General features: G+C 39.6%; 2 protein-coding genes across 4 annotated transcripts in view; one reads left to right on the forward strand and one right to left on the reverse strand.

Annotated features, from left to right (window-relative positions):
• Positions 1-2571: 2571 nt before the first annotated feature.
• On the reverse strand, positions 2572-7143 carry LOC136260861 (uncharacterized). 2 transcript variants are annotated; one of them, XM_066054755.1, is made up of 5 exons: positions 7013-7143; positions 5127-6705; positions 4815-4943; positions 4213-4337; positions 2572-4118 (listed from the first exon to the last, which is right to left on the reverse strand). In XM_066054755.1, the coding sequence occupies exons 2-5, from the start codon at positions 6699-6701 to the stop codon at positions 2882-2884; spliced, it is 3066 nt and encodes a 1021-aa protein (XP_065910827.1). In that variant the 5' UTR covers positions 6702-6705; positions 7013-7143; the 3' UTR covers positions 2572-2881. The 2 variants fall into 2 exon arrangements, with proteins under 2 accessions (XP_065910827.1, XP_065910826.1); XM_066054754.1 differs by lacking the exon at positions 7013-7143 and adding an exon at positions 6751-6797.
• Positions 7144-7233: 90 nt separating this feature from the next.
• Positions 7234-18062, forward strand: part of LOC136260869 (probable ethanolamine kinase) — a 31254-nt gene continuing 20425 nt past the window's right edge. The window contains exons 1-3 of one of the 2 annotated variants that reach the window (XR_010703707.1): positions 7234-7876; positions 16827-16969; positions 17404-17487. Coding sequence is in view for 1 of the 2 variants with exons in the window: in XM_066054771.1 (XP_065910843.1) it covers positions 7341-7876; positions 16827-16969; positions 17404-17487 (763 nt within the window). In the remaining variant the exon portion in view is untranslated. The remainder of the gene's footprint in view (positions 7877-16826; positions 16970-17403; positions 17488-18062) is intronic. The other variant, XM_066054771.1, reaches the window with a different exon arrangement.

Here is an 18062-nt window from a genome sequence, read left to right on the forward strand (position 1 = left end):
CACACCTGTAAATTTATCTGCAAATGCGATTGCTGTTGTTTGATACTGTGAGAATGTTGACACTCTATGCATGTAACTAGTTCAACATACACGTTAACAGTTATCAAATGTAGTATGCACATACTCTTGGATTCAATTTCACTGTTAACTAATGTGCTGTCGTATATGCTTGATTTCCTGTAGATTGCAAGAAAATGTACACAAAGACATGAAGATCTACAGCTATAGTAACTACAACTAGAACAGCACTTGTGTGTGTGTGAGTGAACAAAATTTGTAACTATTGTTGCATAGCTATTATACATGCGTACTGTAGGTTGTCTATTTCTGCAAGAATAGCACCAAATAGCTCAGCAGCATCTTCCTGACTACCAGGATGCCAAGTCGGAATTAGACCTGTGTATTGTGTACATTATGTATGTATTGACTATGATAAGTACATATCTTACAGTTCAGGTTTTGAAATAACCGTAATGGGGAGACTGCATTTCCCGGGACTGCTGTGTGTTGTGCCAACAAATCTTTCAAGCAGCAGAGAGTACAGAACTGGCTGAGAGTACCACCTAAATGTATGAAAGCTAGCCACACCTGGTACATATACACTCTTAGTTCACTTGCACAGGAGACTTTGCAGTGGGTCTGATAGACGGAGTGTGAAAAGCAGCCTGAATCACGCTGTTCATGAAGCAAGAGTTTCCCACGTTCACTAAACCAGCACCGACTGACGTTCCAGCAACTATTCCAGTGCTCATGGCATAATATCTGCTGACATTTAACCACAACACAAGACTCTCTAACCGCTCAAATCTGTGAAGCCCGCCCACTCCACTGACGTGAGGAAAAGGTAAGGCGCGTCGTGAAATAATTATTGACTGCGTTCCTTGAATTAGTCGCTAGTTACATGTACACGTTTGCTTATTCTAGAGAGCGCTGCTTAGCACTGGTACTATCTAGTTTCCTGTGTCACTAGTTGTTATACAGGTATGATGCCAGTATAACAGAATAGAAAAACATCACCACTGCCCCTTGGAACTATAATGATGTAGATGATGGGCTCATTAACTCATAGGAACAGCTCACTAGGTGGTACTCCTTCCAGTATCTAACTAGTACAGTGATATAACATGATGAGGTATTAGGGTTGCGGGGTTTCAGAGTAGCTGTTGTTGACAATAAAAGTACCATTCGTGTTATTGTTTACAACACCAGTGTAGATGAAGATATGGTTGTAGTTGTGTTTTGAAAAGTTGTCCAGAGTTCTGATGAAGGTATTAATGTGACTACTGTCGGTTTTAACAATTGCTTCCTAAGATCAACATCACTAGCTGGACCTGTTTTTGTATGTTTTATTAGAGTAATTTGAGGTTGTGAAGGGCCCATCATGTGATGTCACAAGTTCATTCCTTAAGACCAACCATTGTTTATCATACCATCTCACTGATAATGACAGACATATGTACACAAGGACCGGTAATGGAGGATCAGTTAGACTGGATAATATAAAGCAAGCATGGTAACCTTGGCAACAGCATTAAATAGGTCACAACTACCAATAAGTAAAAAGCATGCTACTACAAGAGGATGATGTTATTGGCACTATATAGTCCCCTAGTAGTAAACTGGTCATATCATAGTGTACATAGTGGAATTGCTCAACTGCAATGTGTTGCTTCATTAAGAGGTGTCCACATATTCTCAGTATGCTATTACAAAACATTCTAATAGAACAGTCATGAAAGTATTGGGTGGAGTTTTCGTATTCAATGCCTCACTAAAATACAACCAGGCCTGTAGAGAATTTCAACACTTTTATTGTATTGGTTCCCTTGACATAGTGACCTTCTTAAGGTCTGTATTTGCCACCTTGTTTTGCAGTAAACAATGTGAATACCATTGATTGAATACTTTCAACTTCATTTCATCAATCCAATAACATTATTCTCTGAAGATTTGACTTCCTGTATTAACAACAGGTTTGGCCTTCTCACAGGAGCACTTGTGAAAGTATTAATGGTCAGTGTATGTGGTAGATAGAACTCCCAAACAACAGTCAGATGATTGAATACAACAGTTAGCTATGTATTCCCATTTGTGAGGCAAACTCATGTCCCATGTAATATGACCATGTACCTGTTAAGGCTATTACTTGTAGCCCATATCAATCAGACCGTTCTATTATGACAACATGTAACTAGGTAGTAGATTATTTAGACAATGTCACTGACTTGTATAATGAGGGAGTGTTGTGCTGACTGTGAGTCATCTATGATCAGTAAGTAATGTGTTGTATAATGCTAACCAGAAGATAATGTAGTTAAGTTAATATATTAGTGGGTGACACACTGATGAGGAAGAAGTGGTTGTGTTGTGCATTATTTAGTTATGCTCATTGACTTCATCCTAATGTGTGGTATTTACCATATAGCTCAAATGCTCTTAAGTAACTTTCACATCAATGATCAATGTACCCAACCTTGAAAGCTCACCCCTTTGGCTGTATGATGCTCTAGGGTACAAGAGATGTGCTGTTTTGTATGTATATTCCCTGTATCCACCCTAAAAATAACATAATGAAGTCAAATGTTGGTCTCAATAAAAAAAAAACACAATTCAGGGTCATTGTACAAGTCACACATGTTGTTGTTGTTGCTGTTGCTGCTGTTCCAAATGTACACAAAATGATAAATTACAATGAGTGTGCCATGACATTCCGGGTTACTGGATTTTAAATTTTTAAATATTTTTCCTTAAGCATGCATTTTTTGTAAGTATTTTATATGTTCCAGTACCCATTGTGCCACAGCACGATAAATACCTGCATTAAAAATAATAATAAGTCAGTCTTTAAAAAATAAAATAGTTTGGCAATTGAAAAAGCGAGTTAGTAAAGGGGTTGGTCGTTTGGTTCAACTTCCAATGAATTATGGTAGTTTTCCTCCTCACTGTTAAAGTGAAGTCCTTCGATGAAACACTTTATGTCTTGACGGCATTCTAGTGAGTTCGTGTAACCAAGTGAGGAAAACTGTATCTGTTGTAGCATCATGTGAACGTCCTGGCTGTCCATATCATAGATATGAAGTTTGTTGTCCCTTTTCTGGGGACCAGCGTCGCTACAGCTTGTGCTGCTGCTGCTGTCTCCAATTGGAGAAGAAACTTTCCTCTTCAAACTACTCCAGCGTTTCTTCTTCAAACCAAAACTGGAGGTCTTTTTAGCTCCACGCTCAATGGTGGATACTTCCATGTCCTTTCCATTAAAACTAGCCTCTCCATTGAGATTGCTATTCTCCACAGGGGTACTCTCCCTTACCATCTCTTCACAGGGAGTGACACTGTCTTCAATGGACACTTCAATGTGTGACACATCTAGGGGAGAAAGAGGGCAGGTCATGAAACTGCCATCTAGTTCATCATGAATATCTCTTGGTGGGGTTGAGCCACGACTGTAATTGCTGCTGTCCAACGAGTCCAGTGAGTCACAGCTTCTTTTTAACTGAGGGCTAATCACCGACAGCATGCTAACATCTTCTGGGCTCAAAACATCTTGTCCCACAGCACCATCCAGCTTCATAGCAGAAATTGGAGAGGATTTTCTAAAGCTGTCCCTGTACAGGTTGTTCGACAGGGGGTTCTTCTTGAACTTGCCAACAGGTAGTGGGGAGAGCTTATCCCTTCTCTCAACAATACTACTACCACTGGTCAGTTTAAGGTTAAGGTCAACTGTGTCATCTTTTTTATTCACAGAATTTTCAACGTGGTTTAAAATGTCTGAAGGAGCACTGGTCTTTCGCTCACACTGAGCTGGTGGGTTCATTGTACTAGGAGAGGTAACAGGTGAAAGTTCCAGTTGATCCTCATGGAAAGAATTAACTGGGGAGGCTGGGGCAGACAAAGTTTCATGACTTCCAGAGTTAAACTCGCCAGACTGTGGCCTACGACCACGTGACTTTCTCCGGTAAGACTTCAAATCATTCACAGTCTCTTGCTGCACAATCTGGGTGAGGAATTGTCCGAGGAAGGGTACACAAAGGTTCTTGGATGACATAACTTCCTTCAACTCATTCTTGTATGTCTTCCAGTTGTCCTCCTCCGACATCAAACGAGACAAATCCTCAAATTTCCTATAATGAAAAAGAAAAGAAAGTTCATAAAAAAATCTTTCAGAGTAGTAGCATTTCTAACATTTTTACTGTATATTGATATTTTTAAACTCACTTTTTACGTCTACCGCTGACTTCCTTCCAAGTCTTCTTCAGACGATAAATTGGGGTACACTGTAGGCCTGCCAAGATGGCCTTCAGTGAGTTGTAGTTGCCCACACTACGGCACTTGTCAGCAATCTAAATAACAGTACACACACAATAAACACTAGCACACAGGTTGCAGAGAAGTTACATCAACTTAAAAACCACCACAGGAATGTCACTAGCTCATTACACCTACATTAACACAGGAAGCCATTCTCATTAAAGCACTAGTCATAACAGACAGTGGTGTGACATGTGGTACCTACCAGTTGGTGGTTTTTACAAAATGCCAACCTCAGGCACACATAGTTACACCACACTGCTACAGCTAAGATCCAATCATTGTAGAACGTGGGAGAAAAACCGCTAACAATATTTGGCTACCTGTAACTATTCACTTGACCCATCCCTAGCAGTATGCACAATCTAGCGTACTATAACTACAGGCAACTACTAATGTAGCCATACATATAACACTGGTATTAAGTTACACCTCACAAAGTCATACTTATTTGGTACAGAACATTCTTTGTAGTTACTTTACATTACATACAAAGGTGGTGTGATTACCTGAATGTAAGCCGCCATCACTTTGGCACGTGCAGTTGGCGTCCTTTCTTCCAGTATCTCAGTAGGCACCAATAAAGCTAGCCTGTTGAAGGCTTGCACCATTGTCAAAACATTAGGAGCTCTGGTCTCCTATGGTGGAAAGAAAAAAACAAATGGTTAAAGGATAGTATACCACATCTAATACTAGGTACAGTTAAATGAACTAATAAGGTCTTAGCAGGTATTCTGTTGATTTGTAATCTTATTGAATGAGGTTTAACAATAATGTACATTGTACACACAGCCACAGTGACTAAATAATATGAAGCTCACCTTGTTTTTACCAACCCATGCTCCACCTTTCAGCTCTTCAAGTTTAATCTTCCTCAACATTTCTGCATCAATCAGGACCAGCTGTGAAGCTACCAGTTTAGGGTCCATCTGATGAAGCTTCTTCTTCAATGGTTTTGAAGTTTCTGGGGACTCCATCTCTGTACGAGAAAGGTCATCAACATCACTGATACTACTTGTGGTACGACGTCGGAAAAGTCTTGAAACTAGTTTGCGTTTGGGTGGAGTAAACATTACTCCAAAACCCAAAGAGCCTCCTTTTTCATGCTTGGTGGTTGGCACCGATCTGGTAGGGGTAATCGGTGTACCATCTTCTGGCGGAGTCAGGCTTTCAGGAGTGGCACAGTTCCTATGATCCTGCTTGTGATCAAGGGTGCCATTCTCAAAAATCAAACACTGCTCACTATCATCATCAACAGGCAGTAGAGATGTGGTGAGCATATTCTGTCGTGGAGAAAACTTCACTTTCTTTCCACGAATCTGCTTGTGCCTCAATGGCGAGGCAAGAAACAAGTTCCTATCAAAACTACCTGGTTGACAGTCGCAGGAAACTGATCTCAGTACAGCAGTGTGGTTGGTATAAGCCAGTCCAGATTCAACCACCATCCCAGAATCTACTCTGGGGTCTGCTCCTGGATCAGACGCAGTCGCACTCACTGTGCTGTTCGATCGTGACATTATCTGTACACCCCGCGTCACCGATGTACTCTTGTTACGAGTATGCCCTTTGTTCCACACTGCAGTGTCTAGGGTACGGATCCTGCTATTGTTGGCCTGTGAATCAAGCTCACTTGTAGCAGTAACATACTCATCACTACTAATCTGGCTCCAAGCTTGCAACAATGATGAAGATGTTTTCTGTCTGCTATTATCTTCATCATGCATTGACATATTGTCCAAGTCAATTCCACCAAGCTCCTGTAGCTCTGGAGAAGGGGATTCATCCAAACGGGAGTGCCTATTAAAGACAGAGGACAGTCTGCTCCTAACAGGAGTAGCCAAATGTGAGGCCAAGTCACCACTACAAGAAATATTACAACTTCTTGCACTTGAATTCAAGCACTGGCAGTCAGCCCTGTTCCACAACACTACGGGTGTCTTCTGTCCACTAAAATTGTGCCTCTTCACACAGCCGTTGGTAGCACAAACCTCGGTATTAATTTCTACTGGCTGGCTATTCCAAATTAAAACACGCTCAAAAGTGGTCAGCCAGCTGTGGATATCGCCGGTGAAATGAACTTGGTACATATACCTCTCTTCACTCTCGTTGTCCACAATAACCATAACATCATTCAGAAACTCTTCTTTTTCCAGCGTAACGTCCTTGAATCTGTGGACGCGAGAAAAAGTGAAGGCCGGTGAACTGTCCTTACAAATTTTCTTTCGCGCCACAATCAGCTCCTCAGTTGTTAAATAGAGCTTCACATAACAAATAAACTGGTGGTTCTTGTCATTCAGCTCACAAAAGTCATCTGTAAGCAATAGCGTAGCTGAAGTAGCCGGACAATCCTCTACTTCTTCACGTAGAAGCGGTAACGCGTCCACACCGTAAGTCATCTCGCTAGAGAACAAAATTAAAACATTGAGTACTAACGAGTCCGGCTACCTTCTTCTAAACATTCAACTGATACAATAGCAGTAAAATAACTTCAACTATGTAATTATACGATTCCTGAATATTCATAGATCATTGATAAGAAATTATGTAATCAATCACCCGCTACCATACAACTGCCACGAAAACCCACAAAATTTAACCATTTTACTATCAAATTACCTATAGGAAAGCCATTTACAAACAAAACAACACAGTTCCTACTCGCTAAAATAACTAGTGACAACAGTTTTCACCGCAATATTTAACTCACTACAAATTTCTGGTTCCCAGTAGCGTTCTTGGCGTTCAGTAGCTCAAGATATGGCTTCAAGGAACAAGACCAACAATTAACACTCTGTGAAATGTCGCTAACACTCGCTGCAATCACAAGCCCCACCACTATGCGGTAAAACTAACACAGATGCCGCGTTGCTATGGCGGTGATACGTCACACCTTACTTCCATTGGCTAAAAATAATTTTTTTCGTGTTTTCCGATACTCGATATTGTAAATAATAATATTTACCGAAAGTCACATGTTTTTTTAGAGGACCATTCGAATTTGTCCATGTTGATTTTGGCTCGCACAGTTAGATGTGATGGCATCAAACGTGTTTGGTGGTGTTGTTGTAACGTATGTATCACTTTGTGTTGATGTCTCGTCTTACCGACCTGGAATACTGAAACTGTTGGAACATATCCGACCCACGTGGAAAGAAGAAACGATAGAGTTCAAAGTATTCGAGGGAGGCTTTACTAACTGTCTAGTTGGCGTAAAATCTGGTGAAGAAGATATGCTACTTGTCAGAGTATACGGTAGAAACACGGAGAAATTTATCAACAGGGAATCAGAGATAAAGAATCTCGTATACCTCAACAAACACATAGGAACTCCACCAGTATATGCTCATTTTGATAATGGACTATGTTATGGATATGCTGAAGGAAGACATTTAGCATTAGATGAATTGTACGATAAAACGATGGGTCGTAGAATAGCCAAGGAACTGGCCAAGATGCATGCAATTCCTTTACCAGCCGAGGACACAAACAAGGCATTACTGGACACAGTTTACTTTAATTCTTGGCTGGATGAAATACCAGCAGTGTTGGAGACTGAAGAAAAAACTGCAAGGTATGTCTATCCATCTGTGTGTATGCTTGTCCTAGTTGTATAGTGGAAAGCATTATGATAATAGCATCTCTGATGTGTGACACTTATCATAATGATACTATCAGCTAGTACGATCCCTCATTTACATGGGCCGGTGTATTGTTACAAAGGTGTTTGGTTAGATGTAGTACAGTTCACTAGACTATATATGGTGCTTTCTTAGACATAGAGTTGTCTTGAAATCAGATCAGTTTTGAATCGCAGATGTTGTCAATTTTTACACAATAAAAGAGTTTGTGTTGTTTCAGTATCCTTATAGTGGTCTTGTGTGAGCAGCCAAAATCTACCATCAATGATTTGTGAGACACAAGTCATGTACTCTGTAATACTATATACATGAAAAATAAAGCATGAGCTGAGATTCTAATAAAGCACAAGACAAAGCACTCGCAGCAATGCTTTAAATGATTTATAGAACTTTCTAATCATGTAGCTTCACCATACACTAGGACTCGTAATTAACACGCGTTGCACGAATTATTAGCAGCCTGAATGCACACAAACTAGTTTAACTAAGTGTCGCGTAGTTTGGCATAGTAGACGTTCATCACGTATTTTGGCAGGTTTTTGTCACAACCCACAATTGATTCTATTGTGACACATGGTGAAGTATTTCCATGATATCTCCAGGACTTGTCTGTTTACATTAACAAACATGACAGCAATGTTACCTTCTCCCACCCGACATCGAACCATTTAGGTATGTCTATAAAAGCAATCCAGTGGTAGAACTCATATTGGCTAGGATGATTGACCACTCAGCGCGGCAAGGCTATCAGCCTTCACTGGCTTGGGTGGTTAGTCGTACTGGTGTGTGCACGGTGGGCTGTTAGCCTGCACTAAAGCACGTGGGCAACTGTGCTTTATTGCCCACAAAGAGTGCTTTATTGCATCGCAAAGAGTGCTTTATGTATATGTTAAAGCATAGCCGCGAGTGCTATATGAAAAATAAAGTACGAGGCGCGCGGCCGAGCACTTTATTTTTCATATAGCACGAGCAAGGCTATGCTTTAAATGATTTATGGAACTTTCTAGTCGTGTAGCTTCACCATACACTAGGACTCGTAATTAACAAGCGTTACACGAACTATTAGCAGCCTGAACACACACAAACAAGTTTAACAAAGTTATTTCACCATAGTTTGGCATAGTAGACATTCATCGCGTCTTTTGGCAGGTTTTGCTTGCAACCCACAATCGATTCTATTGCGAGTCACATGGTGAAGTTTTTCCGTGATATCTCCAGGACTTGTCCGTTTACATTAACAAACGTAACAGCAACGTTACCTTCTCCCACCCATCATCGAAGCATTTAGGTATGTCTATAAAAGCAATCCAGTGGTGAAACTCGTATTGGCTGGGGTGATTGATCACTCAGCGCGGCGAGGCTATCAGCCTTCACCGGCTTGGGTGATTAGTCGTACTGGCGCGAGCCCCGTAGGCTATTAGCCTACACTAAGGCACGTGGGCAACTGTGCTTTATTGCCCACAAAGAGTGCTTTATTGCACCGCAAAGAGTGCTTTGTTGAACGAATAAAGCACTCTTTGTGGTCGATGAAGTAGTTGGCCGGCTGAAAGAGTGTACTTTATGAAATTTAAAGTACACTTTTTCCTTTGATCTCGCCCACGCAAAGTTCTATAATGTACGAATAAAGTATTCTTTGTGGTGCAATAAAACACTCTTTGCAGTGCAATAAAGCACTGTTTGCCGTAAAGTGTGCTTTATTAAAATTAAAGTATACCTTTTCCTTTGATCTCTCCCATGCAAAGTTCTATAATTATTCAAAAATGCATCCTATTTTGTCATTCATTCATGCTTTTATGAATCAGTTTACAAGTCAAGTTTGTCAATTATGAACTCTGCCTTGTAAAGTGCATTCATTAATGTGCAGTGAGTGATTAGTTAGGATAGATGGATCATTGTGTTGAATAAAAGTGATAATAAGTAATTATAGTGACTATGAATTGTGTTATTGTTGTAGCTGAATATTGAACACAGTATATGTGTGGTTTGTGTTAGGTGTTGACTGTATACACAAAATCAATGGTTGCCAAGAGCTATGGCTGTGTACATTCAGATGAATATAAGTTTGGTACTGTTTCTGAGATTTCACATCCAAAAACTGTTCTCCTCCTAATATTTGTGTTAGCAAAATAAGCAAATAGAGACAATTAATCAATGTATGAGTTTAGTAGCAGACAAATTTCCATGTAGCGTATGTTGAGGTGCCAGAATTGCTGTCATAGGTATAACTGTTTAGCTATGAGCTTGTTAAAGGAAAATTGATGCACGACCACTCCTTTAAAGTATGAACGTACATATTATAATGTTGTTGGTATTTATGACTGTGTGTATGGTCAGTTAGATATCACCAAAACCAACATCAGAATGCTGTGGGCTGCACCCTAGACTAGAGTCGTAGTTTTGAATAATAAAAGCCAAAGATTCGAAGGGCTTTCTTTTATAAGCATCGAGTATATGAATTATGGTAATGATGGTTTTCAGTTATAACTTATAGAGTTTATGATTGAATGTAATTCATTATTCCCGTGTGTCTTTCATTACGTGTTGTTTAACATGGTTAGAAATTGAAAGTTTTGATATTGAATTATTGTAGTGGTGTTTGTAATCAGTACGGCGTTGTTATTCATAATACTGCCATTGTAAAACACAATAGATTAGCACACAAAATGGCTTTTTGGGAATTATAATGCATGGTACAGAATTGTTTTTAGCACCAGGTATGTTTTAACATGCTTTCTATGCCAAGGTCATGAGTATTTATTCTATTCATTGAAGAGCACTAGTTGATGTTCTGAATTTTTACCGTCAGAGATCATGCGTCAAATATGTACTGTTAGCACAGTGACAGGAAATCAATCATCTTGTGATTTTGCTTTGTGATAGCCAGGAAAGTGAAGGCCACGTTCGATCACTCACCAACCAGGATGTCTTGTGTTGCCTTATACCATATCAGATAAGTTGGAACCTGTTAATGTGGACACTGAAAAATGAGGACATTTGCAAGAAACTGGACTTTGGAAATCAGCACACTATTGACAAGGTGGCCATATTACACAGGTCCAAACATGTCCACATTACACTGGTCCCAGTACCCTATATATAACTGTACTGTACTGTCACGTGCTATTGTCAAAATTATTCATGTATAGTCGCCTGTAATCAGACTAAGACTTAGAAGTTTACATATTTGAAGGCTGATAGTTTATCAACTGTTCTAACGATGGGCTGTGCTTACCGTCCAGCACATTTAATAACAGTGTAGTGGTATGGTTACCATTCGATACAGTGCTTTGTTTGTATTGGACTTGTCAGGTCATATCCAGTGGGTTATGATAATTAATTACCACATTCTTTTACTATAAGCCAGTGAAATGGTTTTGAATATTTCACTGTGTTCTTTTGATATTGTTATTATTCTAACCACTGATTAGATATGGCAGGTGTCCATAATGAATGCTTGCCTGTGTAGGTACAGTGTGTAATAGTTATACACAGCATCACAGCATGGTCTGGGGGGGACTGAGACTAAACATTTATATCCTCAACTTGGTTGTACGGTTGTATACAGACTTAGAATTGTAATAGTAATGTTCTGTAGTTTCTATACGCATGCTGCAGTATGCAAACTAACACAAAAGTACTAGGCAGTGAGACACATTACTGTAACACATTTGCATTATTGTTCTGTACAAATATGCATGTACTTTGAGTATGTATGATGCCTCTTGATAAAAACACTCTTGTTAGGATTTCATGTTTGACTTGCTCATGCCATCTCACAACTCACCATAACCTCTGGTATCTTGTTGTGGACACTATTCTCTATTGTCTTGCTTGTAATGATGTTCTTTTCAACAAGTCTTTAGAAGGAAGCTTCATAATGTAACTCACTACACAACTCAGCAGTGTTAGTTGTAGCTTCATGTAGCTACGTGACATCTATACCTCTTCAGCTACATAGCTAACATTTCACTGATAACGACACACCTGTTGAACTGCTTCTTCTTCATTCCTGTTCACATGGCAACCAACTATAAGAGATAATTGTTCTTTAATATTCAATAAGTACATTCCATTTGGCCAGTTAGTTCATAGACTAAACTTGTTACTGAAGGAAATCTCTTTACTTTTGCTGCACCAGTGAGTCTATGTTGCTTAGACAATGAAAGTGACAAATTTATGACCCATTTATGCAAGAAAAGGAAACTTGCTCAAATCTGGTAAGGAGGTGGCTACATTAGGCAGTACACAAATGACACATTTGGAGATTTCAAGTTGGCCTTATTAAGACAAGCTTCACTGTCTGTGTCTGAGTTGACCACCGACTACATAACCATACTGGCAGCTGTCTGGTAAATGGATAGATGGCATACAAGAAGTGTCAGTGTTATGTGTACTAGAGTGTGTATTCAAACTCTTTTCATTGTGGCAGGTATGGGCTGGTTTGGGCTTGCTAGTTCATGCCTGTTCAGTCAGTTGTCTTACTGGGAGGAGCTTGTGTTGTGTGTACTTCCTGTCATTAGTGAAGTTGGAATCCTGTACAGTTCCCTACAGGATGACAGTGTAAATGTTTGTATACATTGAGATGAAATATTAACTTAATGTCATTTGCTGTATGATGTAGTTGTTTGATGTACCCTTAATTGTTTATTTAACTGCTTGTGATACTATAATGGTACTGTCAAGCATTGATGTACATGTACTTGACTAGCTCATTAGTACTTCATGAATTCTTAACTTGGTCACTAAATATTTGCTGCCGAACAAATCCCAAATGTGGTATTTTGGGATGAGTGTCCTTAGTTTTACTGGTAACTAAGAAATAGCCAATAGTTAGTAGCTGTATAGTACTAGTGTGGGTGTGTATTAGTGCTTCCTGATTGATAGCCATAGTGTGGATGTGATGATGTCATTTTGTGTGTAGTGTGTGTTTTGCTTTGTCTGTTTGTGCTTGCGTGGTTCCTTGTTGCTGGGTAATGTTCACACTCTGCTCAATATATTATACACAAGTCGTATGTGCTCTCTTTATGCCATGAGCACATACTGTGCCATAATCTCATTCACTGTGTATGTTTAAAATGTTTTTGGAGCGCATAAGCTCTTGATAGCAGGATCTTCCTTTATTATCTCTTTACACACAAAACCAGCATATGACTCTATACAAAAAGAGCAAAGCCTTCAGCTATCGTACAGGCAGTCACACCTACCTAGCAAACCAGCATTGGGATACCTGTGTAGCTCAGGAGACAAATCCTCCTGGTGTAGGAGGCTGCACCATGTCAGAAAGTGTGATGTCCTACTTGGACCTTCACCCACCACGTGAGACATGGACGGTTGGCATTTGCTTCCCCTGTTAACACCAGGTACCCATTGATGTTACAGCTGGGTGGGATTCTCTAGCCATGCTTGGTTATGCTGCCTCACACACTACACGCATGCATGCAAGAGTCCTATTAAACAAAAATTGACACAACTTCCTCCTAATCCTTCACACTACAGTGACTCCAATACGTACTACTGACCTCACAGTATCACAATGTCACAGAGAGCAGATCTTGCCACACAAGTATAGAGCCTCACATTCTTCACAAAACAGTGCTATTCACTTTGACAAGCATCACATTATTGATATGGTGTCTCCATAGTCTCCACATGGTGTTTACCATTTATAGAAATAAGCAACAATATTTAATTGATAGTCACTGTGGGTAGAGTACGTTAGACTTCCTCTTTAAACAGGACATCTGGGTCCCAAAGTGTCGTTATACCACCATGTTGATATATGATAGTTGTTAGTGTGAACAGCACTCCTATGTGCTGGAATGTAATGTATTTGTGATGTAAGCACTGTGCTATTACAGTCGTACAATTGGTTTGTTCAGTATAATCTGGCTGTGTGACATTTTGTGTGGTTATATGATACTTGTCAATATTACAGCACTCCTATGTGTTGGAATGTATACTCTATTTTGTGGTCGAGTTGTGCCCATAGCAACACTGTATGGTGAGATCGACACTGAGAAATTTGTATACGCTATTCCATGAATTACTTGGCTCACTCTGGGCATGGTGCTTCTGGCTGTGGAAATCATCTAAGACCTTATTGGCTGTAGTTGTTCCTAACTGCCACAAGGCATTGTTGTGCTAATGAACCAGCTAATACCAATTTTACCAGAGTAGTGGTGTATTGCTGTCCTTAGTATAATCACAGTTGGCTATAGTTGACACATAGATGTCACTATGTGTTGTATAATTTGACCTTGACCTTGTGGTAGCCTGTAGCATATACTTGGCAGTTATGCACTCCCACTGTGCATAAAGAAGGGGAGAGTGTCAGATGTATTTTGGTCTCATCCAACTGGTGTTTGCAGTGATTTGTATCAAGGATTGCTTTAAGCCAGGAAAGAAATTTTGTGGACATCCAGGCCACCATACACAAATACTGTAGCAGTGTATCCAATTTATCTCTCATGATCTGCAACATAAACTTGATCTTGAGTGAGAGATCATGTAGAGATAAAAATACAAGTAGCATGTACATAGTTGTAGAACTAATAAATTTGTTATACCACACTGTAATCCTCTTATAATTTTCTTCATGTACTGTACAGGATACTGGCAGGTACACATGTTGTACAGGAAGGGAAGCCATTACATGATGGTACTAGCTGCTGTTGTTTTAACTACTATTATTACTTACTACCTGTTTGTGCTGTGTACCACTTCAGAGAGATCTTGTCTGGTTCTAGGAACTGTATTGTTGTTATGAGGTGGTGATTGTGTGTGACTGTGTACATGGGGAGCTTGTGTGTGTGAAGGCTAGGATGATCTTCCTTCTAAAAATAGATATATTAGTGGTTATAGGTGTTAGTTTTTGCCTTTTTGGTCACGTAAATTTGTAACAACTCCATTAGTTTTTAAGTTGTGCTATGTGTATCATGAGTCGGGTACCTCCTAAGATGCTGCTGGTACTTGGCATACACCAGGATCTTGGAACCTCTGAACCATTCCACAAGTCTCTTAGGGGATAATGTCCACAGTAACCAATTCATCATGGTGCCTGTTTGCTGGCAATTTTTGCTTTTTTTCTAAGCTTATGTTCAACAGTGGTTCATTGTCGCTATAAGATAACACGATTTATAACTAATTGTTGTGTACTAGTAGCTTGAGTGTTTTCAGTACATTATTAGATGAGAGGCTACAAATTGTTGATGGTACAGTCATTGAGCCAATTCACCACAAACTATATCATAAATTAATAACATCAAACAATGTTCTACCATATGCTCTACTCATCAACTAATCACATAGTGCTAATCTACAACACATAGAACAACTCATCATAGAAGGTAGGAACAGCTGTGGTTATCACTATTACTGATATATTAATGATCACAATCGCTGGTCTGTTTCCAGATACCATCTCAATTCTCTACACTATTAACACAAGAAACACAATACAGGGAAGTGTACACTAGGGACAAGTATGTTAGTACAATGGAACTTGTCAATATATGGATACAGAGGATGCTGGTCATGTGCTATACCCAAGTGTAGTGTAGTGTACTGGGCTGGCTGATAGAAGGATTGTAAAGAGTATGAGATACACATCATGGATATACGTTAGCATTGGATCAAAGTTGAATTACTTCACAATATATACAGTATACTGACGCTAGTTCATCCTCTTATGTTTTAGACACTTGATAAACCAGGACATCTTTGGTCAGTTCCAAGGCGAGGCGAAGTGTCCAATATTATCTGTACAAAACACAACAATCTATCGGACGTATGGTGTTGCTGGAGTTCATTTTAGTTTCCAAGTGCAATGAATGATGACTACTGTTGGTAAACCAGGTGGCAGGTTCCCTCCTTTGCTGATGTCTGTCTGTTCTTTTTCGTGGGGCATGTGACCAGCAAAGAAAAAGTGTGATGTGTTTCTACTTTATAGCCCAGGAATGCCTGTGTCAGAAATAGTACCTATAGCCCAGGAATGCCTGTGTCAGAAATAGTACCTGTGTGGTACACTGGTATCACAGTGCCACTTGTGTTTCACATGACCGCCAAGAGCTTTGCTTGTGTGTGTGTGTGTGTGTGTGTGTGTGTGTGTGTGTGTGTGTGTGTGTGTGTGTGTGTGTGTGTGTGTGTGTGTGTGTGTGTGTGTGTGTGTGTGTGTGTGTGTGTGTGTGTGTGTGTGTGTGTGTGTAGTGCATTAAAGTTTGTGTGACACATATAGGCTGAAAGTGATCTACCACAACTACCTAGTCATGTTATACACTTGTTATCAACCATGCCTACCAGTTTTTGGTTATTAGAAGTACAGTTACGTGTTTGACAATACTACACTGATAGGGACTAGCCTTATACGAACAGAGGAAAAAATAACATACCAACCTATGTACTGCATGTAAAGGCTATAGATCAGTTCTGTAGTTAGGGAGAAAATCCAAAAATCCCTTGCTACACATATGTGAGTGTCTATAGTTGTATGGAATGTTTGGAAGTGTCACTTGTAAGCACCTTTAGTTTATGGTATTCAACATATCATGCTGAATATCCTTTGTGCTGTTTTTAAAATTGACCATGTATGGTTGGTAGTTCTTCCTGTGACCTTTAGAACTGAACTTACATTTAGTTGGAAATAAGGTATCCCTTACTCTTTGCATTAGTGTGTCTTTGTTACATACTGCTATGCCTTTTCATTGGTCATTAGTTTAGGCATGGCATGGTTCATGTGTTGTGTGTATGTTTTTAATCTTTAATCTGGTCACATGATTGACTTTCAAAATTTGCTGACCTCATAAAGCAGCAGCTCACTTTTAGATCTAGAAAATCTCTTAATGTGGTTCCACTGTACTTACTGCCTACACCATCCATGTTTTGTAGGATGAAGAAGCTGATAGGATCAGTGGAGGAATTGAGGAGAGAATGTGATGAGTTAAAGAGTCACTTGGATCAACTCAATAGTCCCATAGTGTTCTGTCATAATGACCTCATGTCTAAGAACATGATATACTCCCAGAACGATGGTACGTGTGTGCGTGTGCGTGCATGTGTGTGTGTGTGTGTCACAGTAAACACACTGGGACATTTTGAAGTCAAGCAAATCTTCCTGAAGTCCCACTCGTTCATTAAGTGAGATGTGGTGGACACACACTGGAATAAGGAATTTCACTACCACACATCTATGAACTGGTCACTTATGATAATTAGAAATGCAAGCAGAAACCTACACTAGATGTTACCGTAATGCACTTATTTACTGATCACAAATTTCAATGATCTACACCATTAACAGTTACTACATTTGTACAGTCAGTGGTCTAGTCAATGTGGCCATTGCTAGCAGTTAAATCACTGCCAGTGGTGTAGCTCTGTGTACAGGCTAGTAGTAATGATGTCAGTGGTGCCAGTCTGTTTGTGGTGGAGTTGTGTTCAGGTCTCTTTTCTGTTTGTGGTGTAGGTTCGTTGACACTTATCGATTTGGAGTATGGTGGTCCTAACTATAGAGGATTTGACCTAGGTGACTTCTTCTGTGAGTTTGCTGGTAAGTGTGTGTAGTGTAGTGTAGTGTAGTATGTAAATGTATGTGTGTATATAGTTTGCATATTATTGTAAGCAAGTATGCATACAAAAGTGAATTTGCATTGGTAGGTAATATTACTAATATAATAGCAACAGTAGGAATTTTAAGTTATTGGGGATCTTAGAAATTAGTGAAACAAGAGAGGTCACCTATACTTGAAGATATATATAGCAGCCTCCCTTGTTTCAGTGTGATCTTTAATAAACTTAAAATTCCTTGTGTTTGTTTTGTTTACTTTGAATGGCACCAGACTTATTGTTGTTGTTTTTTTTCATTTGAAAGCACACCCCAACTATCAGCTGAAAAGTAAATTGGACGTTATGCTTTGATTTCAGCTATGTTCAGCCCATTACACTACGTTACAAAAGAAGAGTAGTACAAGAAACGCTTTTGCAATCAATAGTCACTACTAGTTTAAATGATTAGCTGCAAATGTAGGGAAGCCATCGTGGTCTACTGCAACCGGTGCTGTCAGTAAAGAGAAGTGGAGAACAAATGTATATGCATTGTACGTACTATGGTATGGCAAAAAGCAC

This window comes from Dysidea avara, chromosome 7 (genome assembly GCF_963678975.1).
Source record: "Dysidea avara chromosome 7, odDysAvar1.4, whole genome shotgun sequence".
In the NCBI taxonomy this organism is placed as follows: Eukaryota; Metazoa; Porifera; class Demospongiae; order Dictyoceratida; family Dysideidae; genus Dysidea; species Dysidea avara.